This window comes from Boleophthalmus pectinirostris, unplaced genomic scaffold (assembly GCF_026225935.1).
Source record: "Boleophthalmus pectinirostris isolate CB_2022bp ecotype Guang Dong unplaced genomic scaffold, ASM2622593v1 HiC_scaffold_18, whole genome shotgun sequence".
NCBI classification, from domain to species: Eukaryota; Metazoa; Chordata; class Actinopteri; order Gobiiformes; family Gobiidae; genus Boleophthalmus; species Boleophthalmus pectinirostris.
The window spans coordinates 35108394-35123938 of NW_026571133.1; the positions used below are offsets into that span (position 1 = coordinate 35108394).

Below are 15545 nucleotides of genomic sequence, written 5' to 3' on the forward strand. Positions count from 1 at the left end.
ATCTGCCCAGAGTTACACATTTAAACTTTATAAAATGGAAGAAAGTGGTGCACAATTTTAGGTTTTGTGTACAGTTGTTCCCGAGCTCCACCCCTTTAATAGATATACAAAAATTTCATAATGTTTGTTCTGATTTTCTTTTGGATGAACGTGGGCCGTACCTCTGAGCTCATATTGGCTATTTTGGATTTTGAACATGCTCTGTAATGCTTTTGATAAGAGATTGTTGTTTACTTTGAACATGATTTTCAAAGTGTAAAAGTCGACTAAAATGTACAATGTTCAGAGTTTGAAAGTTTATGAATAACACATTGGTTGACTCATTATACGATGATAATGTGATTGCTCTTATTGCCTTTTTGCAAGGTCAAGATTGGATTAGTCTTATATGTATTGCCTCAAATCTTGACTTCTGATTCAGATCATTACAGCATGAAGCAAAAAAACACATCTTAGCAGCAGCAAATAATAATATGGTTTGAAATTGTTGGAGGGGTCCATTTGTGTTCTTTTCTTAACAAATTATAGAACTCTTATTCTGAATTTACCACACATGGAGAGCTAAACTGAGCTAATATATGCTGACATTTTTCAATCCGCTCTACTTTATTTATAGAGCGCGTATTTTTTGGTAAATAAATATATAAATACATGAATAGAGTTCGAGGAATCAGTGTAGCAAATTCTTTTCACGAAAATCAATCTTGAACCTCTCTTCTGGCTGTGTTTGGACTTGCAGTGAAGCATTGGGGTTTTGTGAGTCAAAGACGAAGCACCAAATGAACCGAGACAAACATATCACTGATGGAAATACTTCAGCATGGTGGCAGCTGGCAGCCAGTCTCACCTCACAGCAAGAGGACCCAGAATAAGTTCCTGGGCTGTTTGGGGTATTTCTGTTCCCATTTCCCCATCCTTCTACAACATGCACCATACAGACATTTCTTTGTAATTCCTCAGTTATCCAGGTTCCACTGCAAAATAAATTATCTTAAAGGTTGTATGGAGGATTTTTTTAATTTATTTTATTTTTTTCAAATTGTCAATGAAAGTTTAAATTACCATTACAGAAATGCAGCAGCCTTGTAATTATGATAACCCTTCCCCCCAAAAAAGAATGAAAATCTATCACCTGTGGACGTGTTGAGGCCAGATAAACATCAGCCAATAGAAAACGAGGTTGCCTCATTTTCTAATGGCTGTTAGGTTGTCAATCAAACTCCCTACGTTTCAAGTGTAACTGACTTTAGAGGCTTTTTTACACTGTAGCTTCCTCGCATTTTGCACAAAGTTTGTTGCGATGGCGGACGAGAATCAATGACCAGTTCGCTGCAAAAGAAAGTCCGTTTTTGAGGTCGCTGAAAGACGAAGAGAAGGAGAAAAGGAGCAAAGCCAATCTGAGGTGATTCTTGGAGATCTCTTCCAGCGATTGCACGAATGAAGCAGATGAATGGTCTAAAAACTGACGTGACGGTCACTAAATTATTTCTAGACAGGTCACTTCAACAGTAATTCTTGAACACGCGCGGCTGTAAAAAAGCGTTATTTCTAGAGTAACGAGGCGGGATAAGATGTTTCTACTGAGGCAGCGGTGGAGGAGGAAGGTGGTGTCACGCATGCACAACATTTGAAAAAGAACTGTCGCTGTATTTCTTTTCCCTTAAAAATCCTCTATACAACCTTTAACTAGACAAAGGTTTTTAAGAGGGCATACATTTTGTAGCATGTACCTTATAGACAGATAGACAGACAGATACTTTTTGATCCCTAAGGAAATTCAAGGTTCAGTAGCAGCAACATCGAAACAAACATAGCAATATAAAAAAGATATTTAAAGTTAGCAGTCCATCCTTTTGTATTCATCAGCTATAGTGTGTTTTACAGATGTATGGCATGTGGGACGAAACACTTCTAGAGTTTGTCTGTGGATCAGGACAAGAGCAAGTCCTCAAAGGTGCTCTCCTGGCCAGTGATGATGCTGTGCAGGGCTTGCTGGGGGTTCTCCATGATGGACAGGAGCTTGTTTAGGGCCTTCTTCACAACCATAGATGTGAGTGAGTCAAGCTCTGCACCCTCTACAGATCTTGCCTTCCTCACCAGCTTATCCAACCACACGGCGTCCTTCTTCTTGAACTTTCCTCCCCAGCAGATCACAAAACGGGAGATGTCGGTCTGGTCGAATATCAGCAGGAGCTTCTGGCAGATGTTAAAGGACTTCAGGCTTCTGAGAAAATACAGCCTGTCTGTCTGAAGGGAGGTTCTAACTACACTGACACAGATCCAATACAATAAGGAATATTATGTGTTATTAGGTTCTTTTTTTCAGACGAAGAGTTTGTTTTCATACCTGACAGTTTTGACTGCTCATGAGTGGTCCTCTTCAGAGGGGTCACATAATATTGCTGTGACATGTCCGGTCAGCTGATTTACACAGTTTTTGAACTGCTAGTGAGCAGTTGAAACTGTCAGAAATGAAAATAGACTCTTGGTCTGTAAAAAGAACCTAATAACATAAAATATCGGAAGACCAAATGAACCTCATTGGACTAATAAGGAATATTGAGTGCATTAAACTACACTAAGGTGTGAACAAGTGTGCATAATACTTCAGTTGTGTTACATTCTTCAGAATCAGTTGTGTTAAATTCTCATTGATAAAGATGTTTTTATTTTTGTTATTTTCATGCATTCTTTTAACAAATCAGAAAAACCTGATCTCAACTCCAACCCACTTTTCGTCAAAACTGTTATAAAGATGTTTTTTTTTTATTTTAATATTTTTTGTGAATTCATTTAACATATCAGAAAAAAAAAAAAAAAAAAAACTTTTCCTTGAACCTATTAGCATTCCTTGCATGACTCTTCCTTATTTAAACCACCCCTCCCTCAAACTAAGACATATCTCCCATGGCCTGTCTCCCATTGCTTCCTGTGTCCCCAACTCTCCTCCTCCACCTCTCCTCCTCCACTGATTAACTTGAGTACCTTGTGTCTTATTGTTTTCTATGTTTTTAATAGTTGTATTGTGACTATGACCGTGATTGTGTTTGTATATCCTATGTTTGTGTACAGGACTTTGGCCGGCTGTAAAATTTTTAAAGTGCTTTATAAATCAAGTTGGTGTGGTCCCATCGCTGTCACTCACTGCTCCTGACAAGTTACCACACCAGTATTGAAATTTGTTCTCTATGTTTGATCTATGGGGACGATAAGAATGACCTTAGCATAAAAAATGGAGTCACCTTAACCAGCACTGATGTACACTATTGATCCGGCAATGTGTACTAGCGACCGCCGATGAATAAAAAACATATCGACTGATGGCAACACAACGTTTTACCTTATAATGAAAACCTTGCGGTGTAAAATAGGCCATCTAGTCACCCTGGATGCTCCCTCTCCTCTCGCAAGACAGACATAATAAAGTGGAATGGAATTTTCAAGTCATCCAGCTCAGATAAGTCAAACAGATATGGCCTCTGACTGCAGTCTTTGGGGGCCGGTCGTAGCCTACCTGTTTGTATCAAGCTTCCACTGTCAATAATGACTGCGATTTGATCTCTGCCTGAGGTCCTCTGATAATTACACCGGACTTCTGTCAATGTGGATCCATCTATGTGTACGCTCCATGGTGCACAAAAGTCCTCCTTTAATCTTTAGAGGTTGAGGGTCTTCGACTGGTTAGAGATGCGAAAACGAAGTTGTCTCCTTATCACTTGGCTGACTGTTAGGGGAAATTAGGGCTAAAGCTTGGATGACGAGTGTAACTCTGAGTTTTGTGTAAGAAGAATGGCAGTTAATGGTCCTATACTATGCTAAATTAACTCTTGTGAGCCTTAAGCCATTTTAGAATGTCGTTATCTCATCAAAAACAAACTCACGGCTGTGTTTTGTTTCATTCACACGTTTGAGTAATCCATTTTTATTCGTCTGTTTACATCTCCAAAGCTCAAAATGCTGAGTTCCACCTTGTGATGTCATCAAGCTGTAGTTTTCAAGTTAACAGCTACCTTTTACATTTAGTTCAGTAGAAATGGACAATTTCAGGGCTGATGTGATCTGAAACGGGTGCCCACACTTTTTCAGCATGCAAGCTACTTATAAAATGACCAAGTCAAAATGCTCTACCTACTACAAAGACAACTGTACTGCACTTAAACACTCTGTGCCTCTCTTCTGGACCCTCACCAACATTTTTAGAACCTTTGCTTTAAGAGAACTTCCACTGACTGACTTTACAGAAAACTGTGAAAAAAATGAAGAAAGTGGGTAAGATTTTAAACCTGTTTTTTTCAAGTTCCTGGAGTTGCATTCTCTTACTGGTTTTGGGTTTTGCAGTGGGATTTACCAGTTTCTGCACATTTACCAAGCCGAACGCACATCGTGACAAACACAGATGCATTTGTGCACTTTTATTAGACAAACTTCAGCCACATGTCTCGGTAGATGTGTTCTGTGCTGTAGGGATCCTCTGTGCCAACACTGTAACACCAATTTAGATTAGTTTTTGCTTCGCATTTCATCTTGCTCTTCTAATCAGCGCGCATTGTGGAAGGAGCCTGTGTGCTCTGTACACAGGGAGGAGCGAGAGCGTGACAAGGTGAGGAGCAGCGTGCTGATGTGAGGCAGATGGACAGGTAGGATGTTTTAAAAAGTTGAACCTGCCGTGTGATACACGCTGGTACACGAGGGCACACGCTGTTGTAGACAAGCTGTGCATAGGAAGCGTGTGTGTGTTTGGGATGTGCTGCACGTTAATTCACAGGTTCTAAACGCTCCCCGCACGCTCCCGCACATTGGTACAAGTTTACTGGCAACAACAGCGGCCATAATGAAATATGATCGCACTTGTCGAGTGTCAGACCTCGAGTGAGAGACGAGAACGAAACCAAACATGATCGAGTCCTAGACAAGTACTACAACACTGCGATTTACCCACACTACCTTGGCGATCGACTAGTACATCGCGATCGACGTATTGGGCACCCCTGATCTAAATGATCCTAGTGGAGGTTTATGGAGTTTAAAAAAACAGTGGGGCATTTCCTGTATTACCATATGACATCACAAGGTGAAACAGATTGTTTCCGTTTGAGAGAAGAAATCAGCCTAAATATTTGTGTGTTAGGGGTATAAATGAAACAAAACACAACTCCAGGTATGTTTTTGATGAGGAAACAACATCATAACATAGATCAGAAAAAAGTGTAATATGGGTCCTTTAAATAAACAGGGGATAATTGGTTAGAGCTGTCTGTGAAAACCAAGTCGTCTCTTTATCCCTTGGCTAATCGTTTGGGGAAATTAGCGCTATAGCTCGGATGACGTTTGTGAGACTGGGTTTTGTGTGAGAAAAATGGCAGTTAAGTGAACAGGGGATAGGCGTTTAGCATAACAAATGGGCCAAGCCTGACAATGGCGTTCCAAGGACATGACAGGTCATTGATTATGAAGGAAAACATTTTAGGATGGTGAAGAGATGAGATCAGTCACCCCATCTTAGGACGTGGGGTTTATTAATGGGGCTTAGATCAAGGGCAGATGTGTTGAAAATGGGGAAACTGAATGGGTGTAAGGGTAAATGGGTATTGAGTTAGCGTAGAATGGAGCGACATAAGCTTTCAGTGGTTATCAGGGTATAGGATCCTGCTGAGATGGTTACTTTTGCAATGAGATTTAAACATAATAAATTGGGTTAGTAATTAAATCAGTCTAAAGATGGAGTAGAGTAAACTGGCAAAAGCAAAACTGATAAAGCAGGATGGATAAGGTTAGCTTTGTAGTCTCAATTTGAAACGGCATCTGTTGGAATCGTTGAAGAAGAGGAGGGATCTAATTGCAGTTTAAGCCAAGCAATAAATGTGCTAAACGACAAAAAGCAACAATATTAAAGGTACTATATTACACAAAATTGACTCTCGTGAGCTTTTAGTCATGTTACAATGTTACATCCTCAAAAACATACCTGCAGTTGTGTTTTGTTTCATTCACACGTTTGAGTGAACCTAATATTAGTCTGCCTACATCTCCAAAGCTCAAAATGCTCTGTTACACCTCATGATGTCATGAAGCTACCTCTTATTATTTGTTCAGTAGAAACAGGCAATTCCAGGGTTGAAATGATCCAAATGATTCTAGTGAAGGTGTATGGCAGGGGTGTCAAACTCAAATTCACAGAATTATTTTAATTATCATAAAAATAAAAATAAAAAAACTGGGACTAAGTTGTGGGCCAAAGTAAATATTTATTAAAAAATGTCAGCATTTGCATGTTTTTTCTTCTTTCAAGATATGTCATGTTAAACATTTTCTTATTAAAATAAATGTTTAATGAATAGTTTTGCTTAAACATTGAATCCAGAAGAAGCAGAATTAAAAAATGATAACAAAATTTTAAATAAATAATGGGCCAGTTTTAATACATATTTGATATGATCTCACGGGTCAAATATAATTGTATTGCAGGCCAAATTTGGTCCCCGGGCCTGAGTTTGACATGTCTGGTGTAAGGAATTTAAAAACACAGGGGAGCACTCTATTACCATAAGGTGAAACAGTGTATTTTTGGTTTGAGGGAAGAATTCAGGGTTTGTGTGTTAATAAAACAAAACACAACTCCAGATATGTTTGTAATGAGGAAACAAGATTATAACATAAATCAGAAAGTAGTGTAATATATGGCCTTTAAAACAACATTTTAATAAAACTCCCACGTTATACCATTGGCACTTTGTTAGAAATGAATAAAACGTTATTTGTCAGAATCTCAGCGCTTTCTGCTCCACATTTAATGTTCTCCGGACACGAACAGATCAATGGGAGCCGTACAAGATGGATTATGATGAATTTGAGAATTCAGACCTTGACCGGCAATCCAGCAGGCAATGCAAGATTAGGAGAAGAGAGACAAATTGTGTTTTGGTATGAAATGTATTGACATATCTGCAAATGTGCAAATTGACACTCCATGTGAGAAGTGTGTGAAAAAGATTTGTACGCTCATAGACACCCACTGCAATGCATCTTAACCAAACAAGTGATAATGCCCTGTTTTTTAATATATTATGCAACATTGACTCTTTAAGCCATGTTAGAATGTAGTTACTTCCTCAAAAACATACCTGGAGTTGTGTTTTTTCATTCACACATGGCTGAGTAACCCTTTGTTATTAGTCTGTTTACATCTCTAAAGCTCAAAATGCTCTGTTCCCCTTCTCACTCACCGGGCCCAATGATTTCTTTTTTTATGTCTTCAAAATCGTCAGCAGTCACTGTGCTCTTTTTTGTTGGCATGGTTTGATATGCACAATAGAATACAACACCAAAGAAACTAGAGAGCAGTAGCTGCAGTTACTCACAGAGCAGACAAGTCACTAGATACAAATTGTTGAAGTGGTGATGTAGCATCCACTGAAGCACCAGCACCACAGCAGCAGATGTAGTAGCTGCAGCACACTGCCTCCTTAGCTCCACAGCAGTAGATGTAGAAGCTGTCGAAGCTGAAGCACACTACCTCCTTACGGCAATGTCAGCTCCCAGTGCGTACTGCCCAGTAATAATCTATTTTTTAAAAACACACACACAAAAAAATGTAAAAGATAAAAGAACTGACAGTGTAGCTGTTTAGAGGCATGTACAAATATGAATAGTAGACATGTATTTAATAGCAGCTTCACTCAACTTTCTCACAGTGCCTCTGCTTTCATACAAGGCACTGTCTCAGTTACTTTGCACTACAGGTCCAAGCACTTCCTGATGCACTTCTTGTCATCAAAATGGCCACTGGGCTACCGCGCTTCAACAGTCTCTTGACCATGGTCTCGTCTTTAGCTTTGAAATACAGCAGACAGGATTTACCGATCTGTGGTCAAACAATATTAATGCCGTTGTATGGATTGTATACTTAAGTTACAAACAGATCAATATGTCAAGTAATACCTTCTTCTCAAACTCCTTGCCCTGTTTCACTTCACGGGGATACTCACTAATAAGGAAGATACAAATTATTCTCCAGTAATATTTTTCAAGACTTATCTTGCTCTGTATTAGCAGTGGCTATTCATGAAAGCTTTATTTCAAATCATTACTCAAATAGAGACGAAACTATAGTCATTTAGTGAGGAAATCCGTGCAATCATTATACATTTATTAGACTAATATGTTATAAAATATTGCAGGAATGGTCCATTTTATATTTCATACTACATATGAAATCAACAAAGTATATATATATATATATTTTTTTTTATATATAAAACCAACCTATTTCAGTGTATTCTGGGTGACAAGAAGAGGTTGGCTCAAGTCTCTTGGGTGGAGAAGGTGAAATGGTGGGTTCCTTCTCAGATCTCCAGACTGTGTGCTCTACATTTTGAAGACAAGTGCTTCATAGTCGCGGGTGGGAACAAGCGACTTGCACCAACAGCTATCCCCACCATTTTTTTCTAGTACTCTGAAGGCAAGTGTATGACAGCTAAGGAGACCACCACCAACAATTACGCAGACTGACTGATGACCACACATACTCACTCACCACAGATCATGAGTTAGAGAGACTGCTTGAGACCTCCTCAGATTCTGACACGCCTGTTAATGAGCCACCTTCCCCAATCCATGTTTTACCACAAACTATCGAGGAACATGGCTATATCAGAGGAGCTGCAAACTTTTGCCATGACGCTACACTTTAATTCTGCCAAGGCCTATTCTTACCATCAGGCTTCACAAAGTCTTCTTTCATTGCTCTACAGAAGAGACAGAAGGTAGGTAAAGAGACCATTTGATGCTTGATAAAATGGCAATCCGAAGGCATATTGAATAAAGCGCTGAGATTTCATGGATACATGAACCTTATATGGAGATGCTTTGGTGATAATGGCAGTTGTCACTGATGATTCCTGGAAGCTTCCATCCATCCATTTTCTTCTGCTTATCTGGGGCCAGGTCACGGTGGCAGCAGGGACTCCCAGACTTCCTTCCTTTCTTCCTAGAAGCTCCTAATGGCATATTTCTTCATAGATTCACTGACAGGGCAAGAAAATGCCATCTTCGCCTCCACAGTGTTGGGGTAAGGATAGTATCTTTAACCTGTGATGACCCATCATGCCATTTTTCCATGCTGAAAACACTTAGAGCAAATATGGACATGCAAATCAGTGGTTCCCTCCTTTCCTCATTCTCCTGATAATTCTTCTGTACGTGTAGTTTTGGATGTCTGCCACACGATGAAGCTGCTCCGAAATACATTGGCTGATGGAGGTATACTGCAAAAACCTTGGAACTAAAAAAAAATGACTGAGACTAGGAAACAAGTTGCAGATGGCGCATATAAAGTGGGAGAGACAGAAGATGAAGGTTAAGCTGGCAACACAGGTATTCAGTAGCAGTGTTGATGATGCCCTGAAATACCGCAACAAGCACCTGCAATTACCACAGTTCAGAAGCTGTGAGGAGACAGTAGATTTCCAGAGAACAACTGATGCTGCTTTTGAACAGCAGGAATCCATTTGTAAAGGGGTATAAGGCACCCACCCAGAAGAGTATAAAACAAAGAGTGAACTGCAGCAATTTTGCAAAAAGCTGAAGCAACTCTGCTTTCTCTCAGGGACAGCAACTGCACTCCTCCTCTGCACTATGGAAAAAGACAAACATGCATCATTGGCTTCATAGCCAAGAAGTGCGCAGAACATCCTCCACGACCTTGGTAGAAAAAGGATGATGCCCAGTGATGTTACCTACTGATTTATAAGCTCAATCAAGACCATCTAGAGCTTTTCTTCTTCTCTGTCAGTGCATGTAGTGGATTTAACAACAATCAACAAACAACTGAAGCCAGCCAGTTCACTGCAGTCTACAAGCATCATCTTGTCAGACATCAGGTAAAGACTGGCACAGGCAACTGTCTCCTGCTGGACAACACTAACATCTTAGGGATGACGTCTGTGTTGATTAACACGTAGTTTCAACCTGGAGCCTGTTCTGGACAGCCAGTCTGAGCATTACCACTCACTTTGTTTTGATGTTGATGCTGTCTCTGAATACAAAGAGGCTGCCATCAACTACATTGTAGGGTTTGCAGTCAAGAAAAGAAAGGAAAAACATTGTTGCTTATCCTGCCCTGATGCATTAACATCCAAGACCCCCACCCACTCTTTTCTTCTCCTGAAAAATCGCAAAGGATTGCAGAAGCCATCTGAGGGAATAATTGCAGTATGCAAAGAAGCGGAGCATTGTTTCCAACGGATCCTGAAAGTAACCCCTGGCAAACTTCCCCAAGGACATGGGCTGTCTGCTGCCATTGCAAATGAAGTTACAACGAGGACAAGACTTTGTTTCCAAGACTGCACAGTCACATGTTTGATGCTACAGCTGAAGACAACCACATGCATCTTCTGGTGAAATTGGCAACTTCTGTGTACTGTACCATTCAGCTCCATCATTTGGCTAAAGGAGAAACAGAGAAATTGACCAAACAAATAGTTAGACACAAATTCACAAAGCGAATCCACTTTCACCACCAGTAACGCACCACAGGACATATGATAACTTTCTGCAACAGATTTATTTTATAGAAATGATTTAGCATCCCTCTTCAAAAATGAGTCAGGTTGACCTAGTGTGTGTACTAGAAAACCTGGAGCTTGCATTACAGAGCACAGGTAACAAAGTAAGCAGTGGTCATTTTGTAAATAGTAATTAGCAGATGCTAATGACGTGTATGCTAACCGCTCTCAAAGAAAATGTACACACGATAAATATTGGCCCCCAAAAATATTGTTCCAGCTTCTATATACTGAACAATAAATCAATAAAATAATATGACAGGTGTAACTTGCTCCTAGACACAACAACAGAAATCACTGGTCAGAGATGGAATCAAACCACCAACCTGCTCATTTTACAACCACTGCACACAATCAAACCCAGATTCCAAGCACTCTTATGACATATACACTCACAAACTCACAAACCCCGGCACAGAGCATTCACAGCATTAGCATCCGTCGGTCAAAGCTAGCCCTGGGTACCGCGGAGATGCTAACGACATGTATGTTAACCCCTCTCGCCGCGCCTCATCCGTCTGTCTGCGGTGTATTCCCCCATGTGTCTGAACTCTGTGCCGTCTGCCCTTGGCCCGGGCGTGAGAACCTGGAGGTGCGGAGAAGGTGACTCCCACAGTGTGTAATTAAACAGCAAACTGGCTCACTAAACATGTCTGCTGCCCCCGCCGTGCCCCTCTCCGCTCCGGCATCTGCGTCCCGGATCTCTCCCTCCGCCATTATTCACTGTATGCTCTGGAGTTACCGGGATGGAGGAGTCAACAGGCAGAGGGGGAGGAAAGAGAGGTGTGCAGAGGTGTAAGCTGGCGGGGTTGGGAAGTCAGAACAACACAGAAGTTTATTGTTGAAAGCTGCTTCATACTTGGAGTTGTGGTTTGTTTCATTTACATATGTTTGTGTAATCCTTCATTATTAGTGTGCTCTGTTCCACCTTGTGATGTCACATACTGCTAGTTTTCTGCTTTACCTTTAGTTTAGCACAGATTGGGAATTCCAGGGTTGAAATGATACAAATAATTCTAGTGAGTGGAGCATAAAAAAAGTGGAGCACTTCATGTATTACCACATGACATCACATGTTTTCTGTTTGAGAGAAGAGCTCAGCCTAAATATGCTGGGTTTGTGTGTTAAACATGTGTGAATGACAGGAGTGTAACAGTACATATTCGTGCAGAACTGTTTCGGTACAGGACGTTCAGTTCGGTGGAGGGCTGTGCATGAGTGAGTTTGTGCAATTTGAGTGTGTTTACATTCTGCCACTACATGTGCAGCTACACAAATGCTCAACTCTTTAATATTCACAAGGGAACTCGTCCATGATTGGGGTGGCAGTCTTTCCCACAGTGCTTTATAGTTAGGGCAGCCGCCGTGACAACAATTGCCCGTCGCCTGGATTATGTCCTCCGAACCACGCCCACGTGAATTCTTGCAAAACTACGGCAGTCGTCATGGTCGTCACTTTTGCCTTTCACCAACATAGAATCTTCGCTTCCCCCCTGTGGCCAGTTGTTTTTTCTGGCCAAAAATATGAGGACTGAGAAAAACTTGACATGCTGGAACTGTTAGTGTTGTGCTTTACTTTTGGAAAAGTTTTGTTTACTGTTTACAAGGAATTAATTTTTTATTGTATTTCATACATTCATTCATTCATTTGATGCTTATTTGAGAATATTTTATTTAACTTATTGGTATTACCAAGCAGCAATTGGCATTTATTTTATTTTATTTTCTCATTTGTATAATTTTAAAACAAACTGTTGGCTTAATAAACACACAAATAAACAACAAGCAAATGGTTTTGAATTCATTGCCATACTGTACTGAAAAATAAAGTGCACCGTATCCTCATAACCAAGGTACGTATCAAACCGTGATGTTTGTGTATTGTTACAACCCTAGTGAATGAATAAAAAAAAAAAAAAAACACAAAAACACAACTCCAGGTCTGTTTGTAGCGAGGAAATAACATTATAAAAGAGATCAGAAAAAAGCATAATACGCTCTCTTAAAGTCGGGAGGACATAATGCTTATAATATATATTATTAGTTTAACATCAGTCCAGTCACAGTTTGTAGGAAAATGTTGAAGAATATATACAAATACAGGAAGTAGCTGTAAGTTTTAAAATGAAATAAGATAAAGATAAGGCTTTATTGTCTCCAAATGTTGTAATGTGTCTTGGACATCAGGGCCACAATGAAAAGACAACATCCAAACTAAATTTCACACAAGGTACAGTACTCCAAAACATTCAACTGACCGAGAGCTACACAATCTACAGAAAAAGAGAACGATATTACACATATTCACATCCACCACACACAAACTATTACACAATCCTTTCATAATTTTACTGCATTCTCCCAAATGGCCTAAAAGTGCAGTTAATATCCTCCTCCATAATAACTCTCTTTCTACATTCAGCACCAGAATTTCATCCAAAAAGCAGGACCAATTTATGCTACAGTTTTAAGTATTTTGAATTGTTTGTAATAAAAAAAGCCTTATGGTGCTTTCATGTTAGTCTTGTTGCTGGTGCCATGTGGTGTTTTCTCTATTAAGCTCGATAAATCTGGCAGTTTAGCATCAATACTGACTGTTAAAGCTTGGATAACTTTGGACGAGCCACGGTCATGTTATTGGTTTGTTTGGAAGTGGCCTGACAAGCCAGACCCTTCTACATTCTGTTGTAATCTAGAAGGGTCTGGAATCGGACCAAAGAGTGTGACAAATCTCTGTCCAAACTTGGGAAGGTCCAACCACTGTGCGACCACAACGATCACATTTTTATATAACGCTTTTCCAACTTCAAGGCATTCAAACTCACTTATCTCTTTACTATTATTTCCCTACTTTTACGTACTAGAATTAAAATCGAAAACAAAAAGAGCAATATTCTTTGGTTCTGCAGTTATCAACAACATACTTATAATATCCTCACACTACACTAAATATTCACAGAGCTGAGCGGACTTTCTTGGCTCATCTCAGCTTTTAACCTCCTGCTGTCACTCCTGATAATGTGCCTGTTGTAGCCTGATTAATTAGGACACTTAGCTTTTCCATAGTGTTTACTGGTGTCATCGGGGGTTTACCCTGTTATTATAAGCTTACACAGAAGCTTTCCACCAGTGCACGCACAGGGAGATCTGTGGTCTGTATTTCTGGAGTCAGATTCTGTAGATGATTAGCATAAATTAGGATGACTTACAACCATGCACGGCAGCAGCCAACTCCACTGTGGACTGGTGTGGTCCATGCACCGTTAGTATAGTTTAGTACAGTTATTATTATACAAAAATTATGTCAGATTAGAAAATATGTTTGAGCTGCGGTTTTGACTACTTCTGATCTAGCCTAATTTTGCCTAATTTTTTGTCACCCATGCATAGAAACAAACATAATTACATTTCAGAAAAGAATAGACTACATATTTTCTGAAATTGAAGTGTATTGTTGCATAATGTACTGTTCTTTTTCTTAGAAACAAACAATGGGAAAGACTTATTGAAGAACTGCAAAAGCATGTGCAGGAGTAATTATCATCTCATAGGAATAAAGGTGAATAAATATGATGGTTATGTGCATGGCAGGTTCAATGTGGAGTACAGAGGTTATGCAACTTTCCCTTCCAATGGTCTGCTTTTCTCCATGGAGATTTTCTTGAGTTGATGGGAATGTTCTAGCCAGGCTGACGCCATAGTGCCTCCGCTCAATTTCATTTGTCTCCAGCAACTAGGTCAGGAATCAAAATACACTAGACGGTTTGCAAGAACCCCGGAAGTGCAAGTGTTGGTAAAGCTTGCCGAGTTTGAGGATTTAAAGCCGGAACAAAAAGGTGGTGAATTTCATCAAGGGGGAAGACATTATTGTCCTTCTTCCTATGGGATTTGGGAAAAGCTTAATATACCAGTTAGCCTCATTAGCGGCGCATTACATATGTCACGACCAAATAGCAGCGATTGGTTAAATGATAAAAAGTACCTGCCTACTGTTGAGCGAATGAATTCTAACACTGCAAGATCAGTCGGTTTCCACGAAGTGAACCCAGCTGACGAATCAGGCTAGGAATGTTCCACAGTATGACATTTAACTTATCTCCCTCAGTCCATTCGATCTTCCAATGCATTTAATTTTTTTTTTTTTTACAGTTATCCCTCACTATATCGCAGTTTAGCTTTCACGGCCTTTTTTTGTGCAATTTTGCATGCCTTTTTAAAAAAAAATTTAATGTATGAATGCGTATTGCGTTCCTCCCTCTGCGACTCCTGTCTCCTGTACTGTATAGAATGTGTTTAGCCAAATTTACATAAATGTTCAATCTCTATCAGTGTGATTCTGAAGTGCTGCATGGTTCCAAGTTTTCTCCCCGACAAAACCCACAATGTCGACGAAACATTCTGCACCGACAAGGGCTCCTGCGGTCACACCCAAAAGGCAGAGGAAGATGCTAACCAGCGCACAAAAAGTTGAACTTCTGGACATGCTGAAGGAAGGTAGAAGTTACATGCTGTAGCAGAGTTTTGCACAGGGTCGGGTGCCCACAAATAATTGCTGAAACCAGAACTTAAAGCACGATCGGGCTACAGCCGCGCTTACCTTTGTGAGGTCCGGAGCTGAGCCGGTCCTATCTTCTACGGTCACCTTTGAGTCCGTCCCGACAATGAATCCTGTGTCAGTTTTGTTTTAGTCCTTGTTTACTCCTGGTTTACTGCTGTTTTACTCCTGGTTTAGTCCTGTTTTAGTCCTCCTCTTCAGTCCTGGGTTAGTCCTGGTTTAGTCTTGGTTCAATCCATGGCGTATGTAGCGCAACAGTTTGATATAATCTCGGGTTAACGGGCGGGTGTGAGTCTCCAAAAATGGACCCGTGCAGGACTCTGTGCTGTAGGGCTCCATTACAGAATTAATGACTCATTGGTTCGTTACATAAAGAACGAGGAAAATAACATAAGGATGACAGCAGCAATAAGTTTTAAGTCTGAGAA

At 40.2% G+C, this 15545-nt stretch overlaps 1 protein-coding gene across 1 annotated transcript in view; it reads left to right on the forward strand.

The window, feature by feature from the left end:
- The first annotated feature begins 9318 nt into the window (after window positions 1–9318).
- The window catches only part of LOC110166377 (leucine-rich repeat transmembrane neuronal protein 4), a 379030-nt gene continuing 372803 nt past the window's right edge, over window positions 9319–15545 (forward strand). Inside the window, exon 1 of the mRNA XM_055153199.1 lies at window positions 9319–9508. Within this exon, the coding sequence (XP_055009174.1) occupies window positions 9319–9508 (190 nt within the window). The remainder of the gene's footprint in view (window positions 9509–15545) is intronic.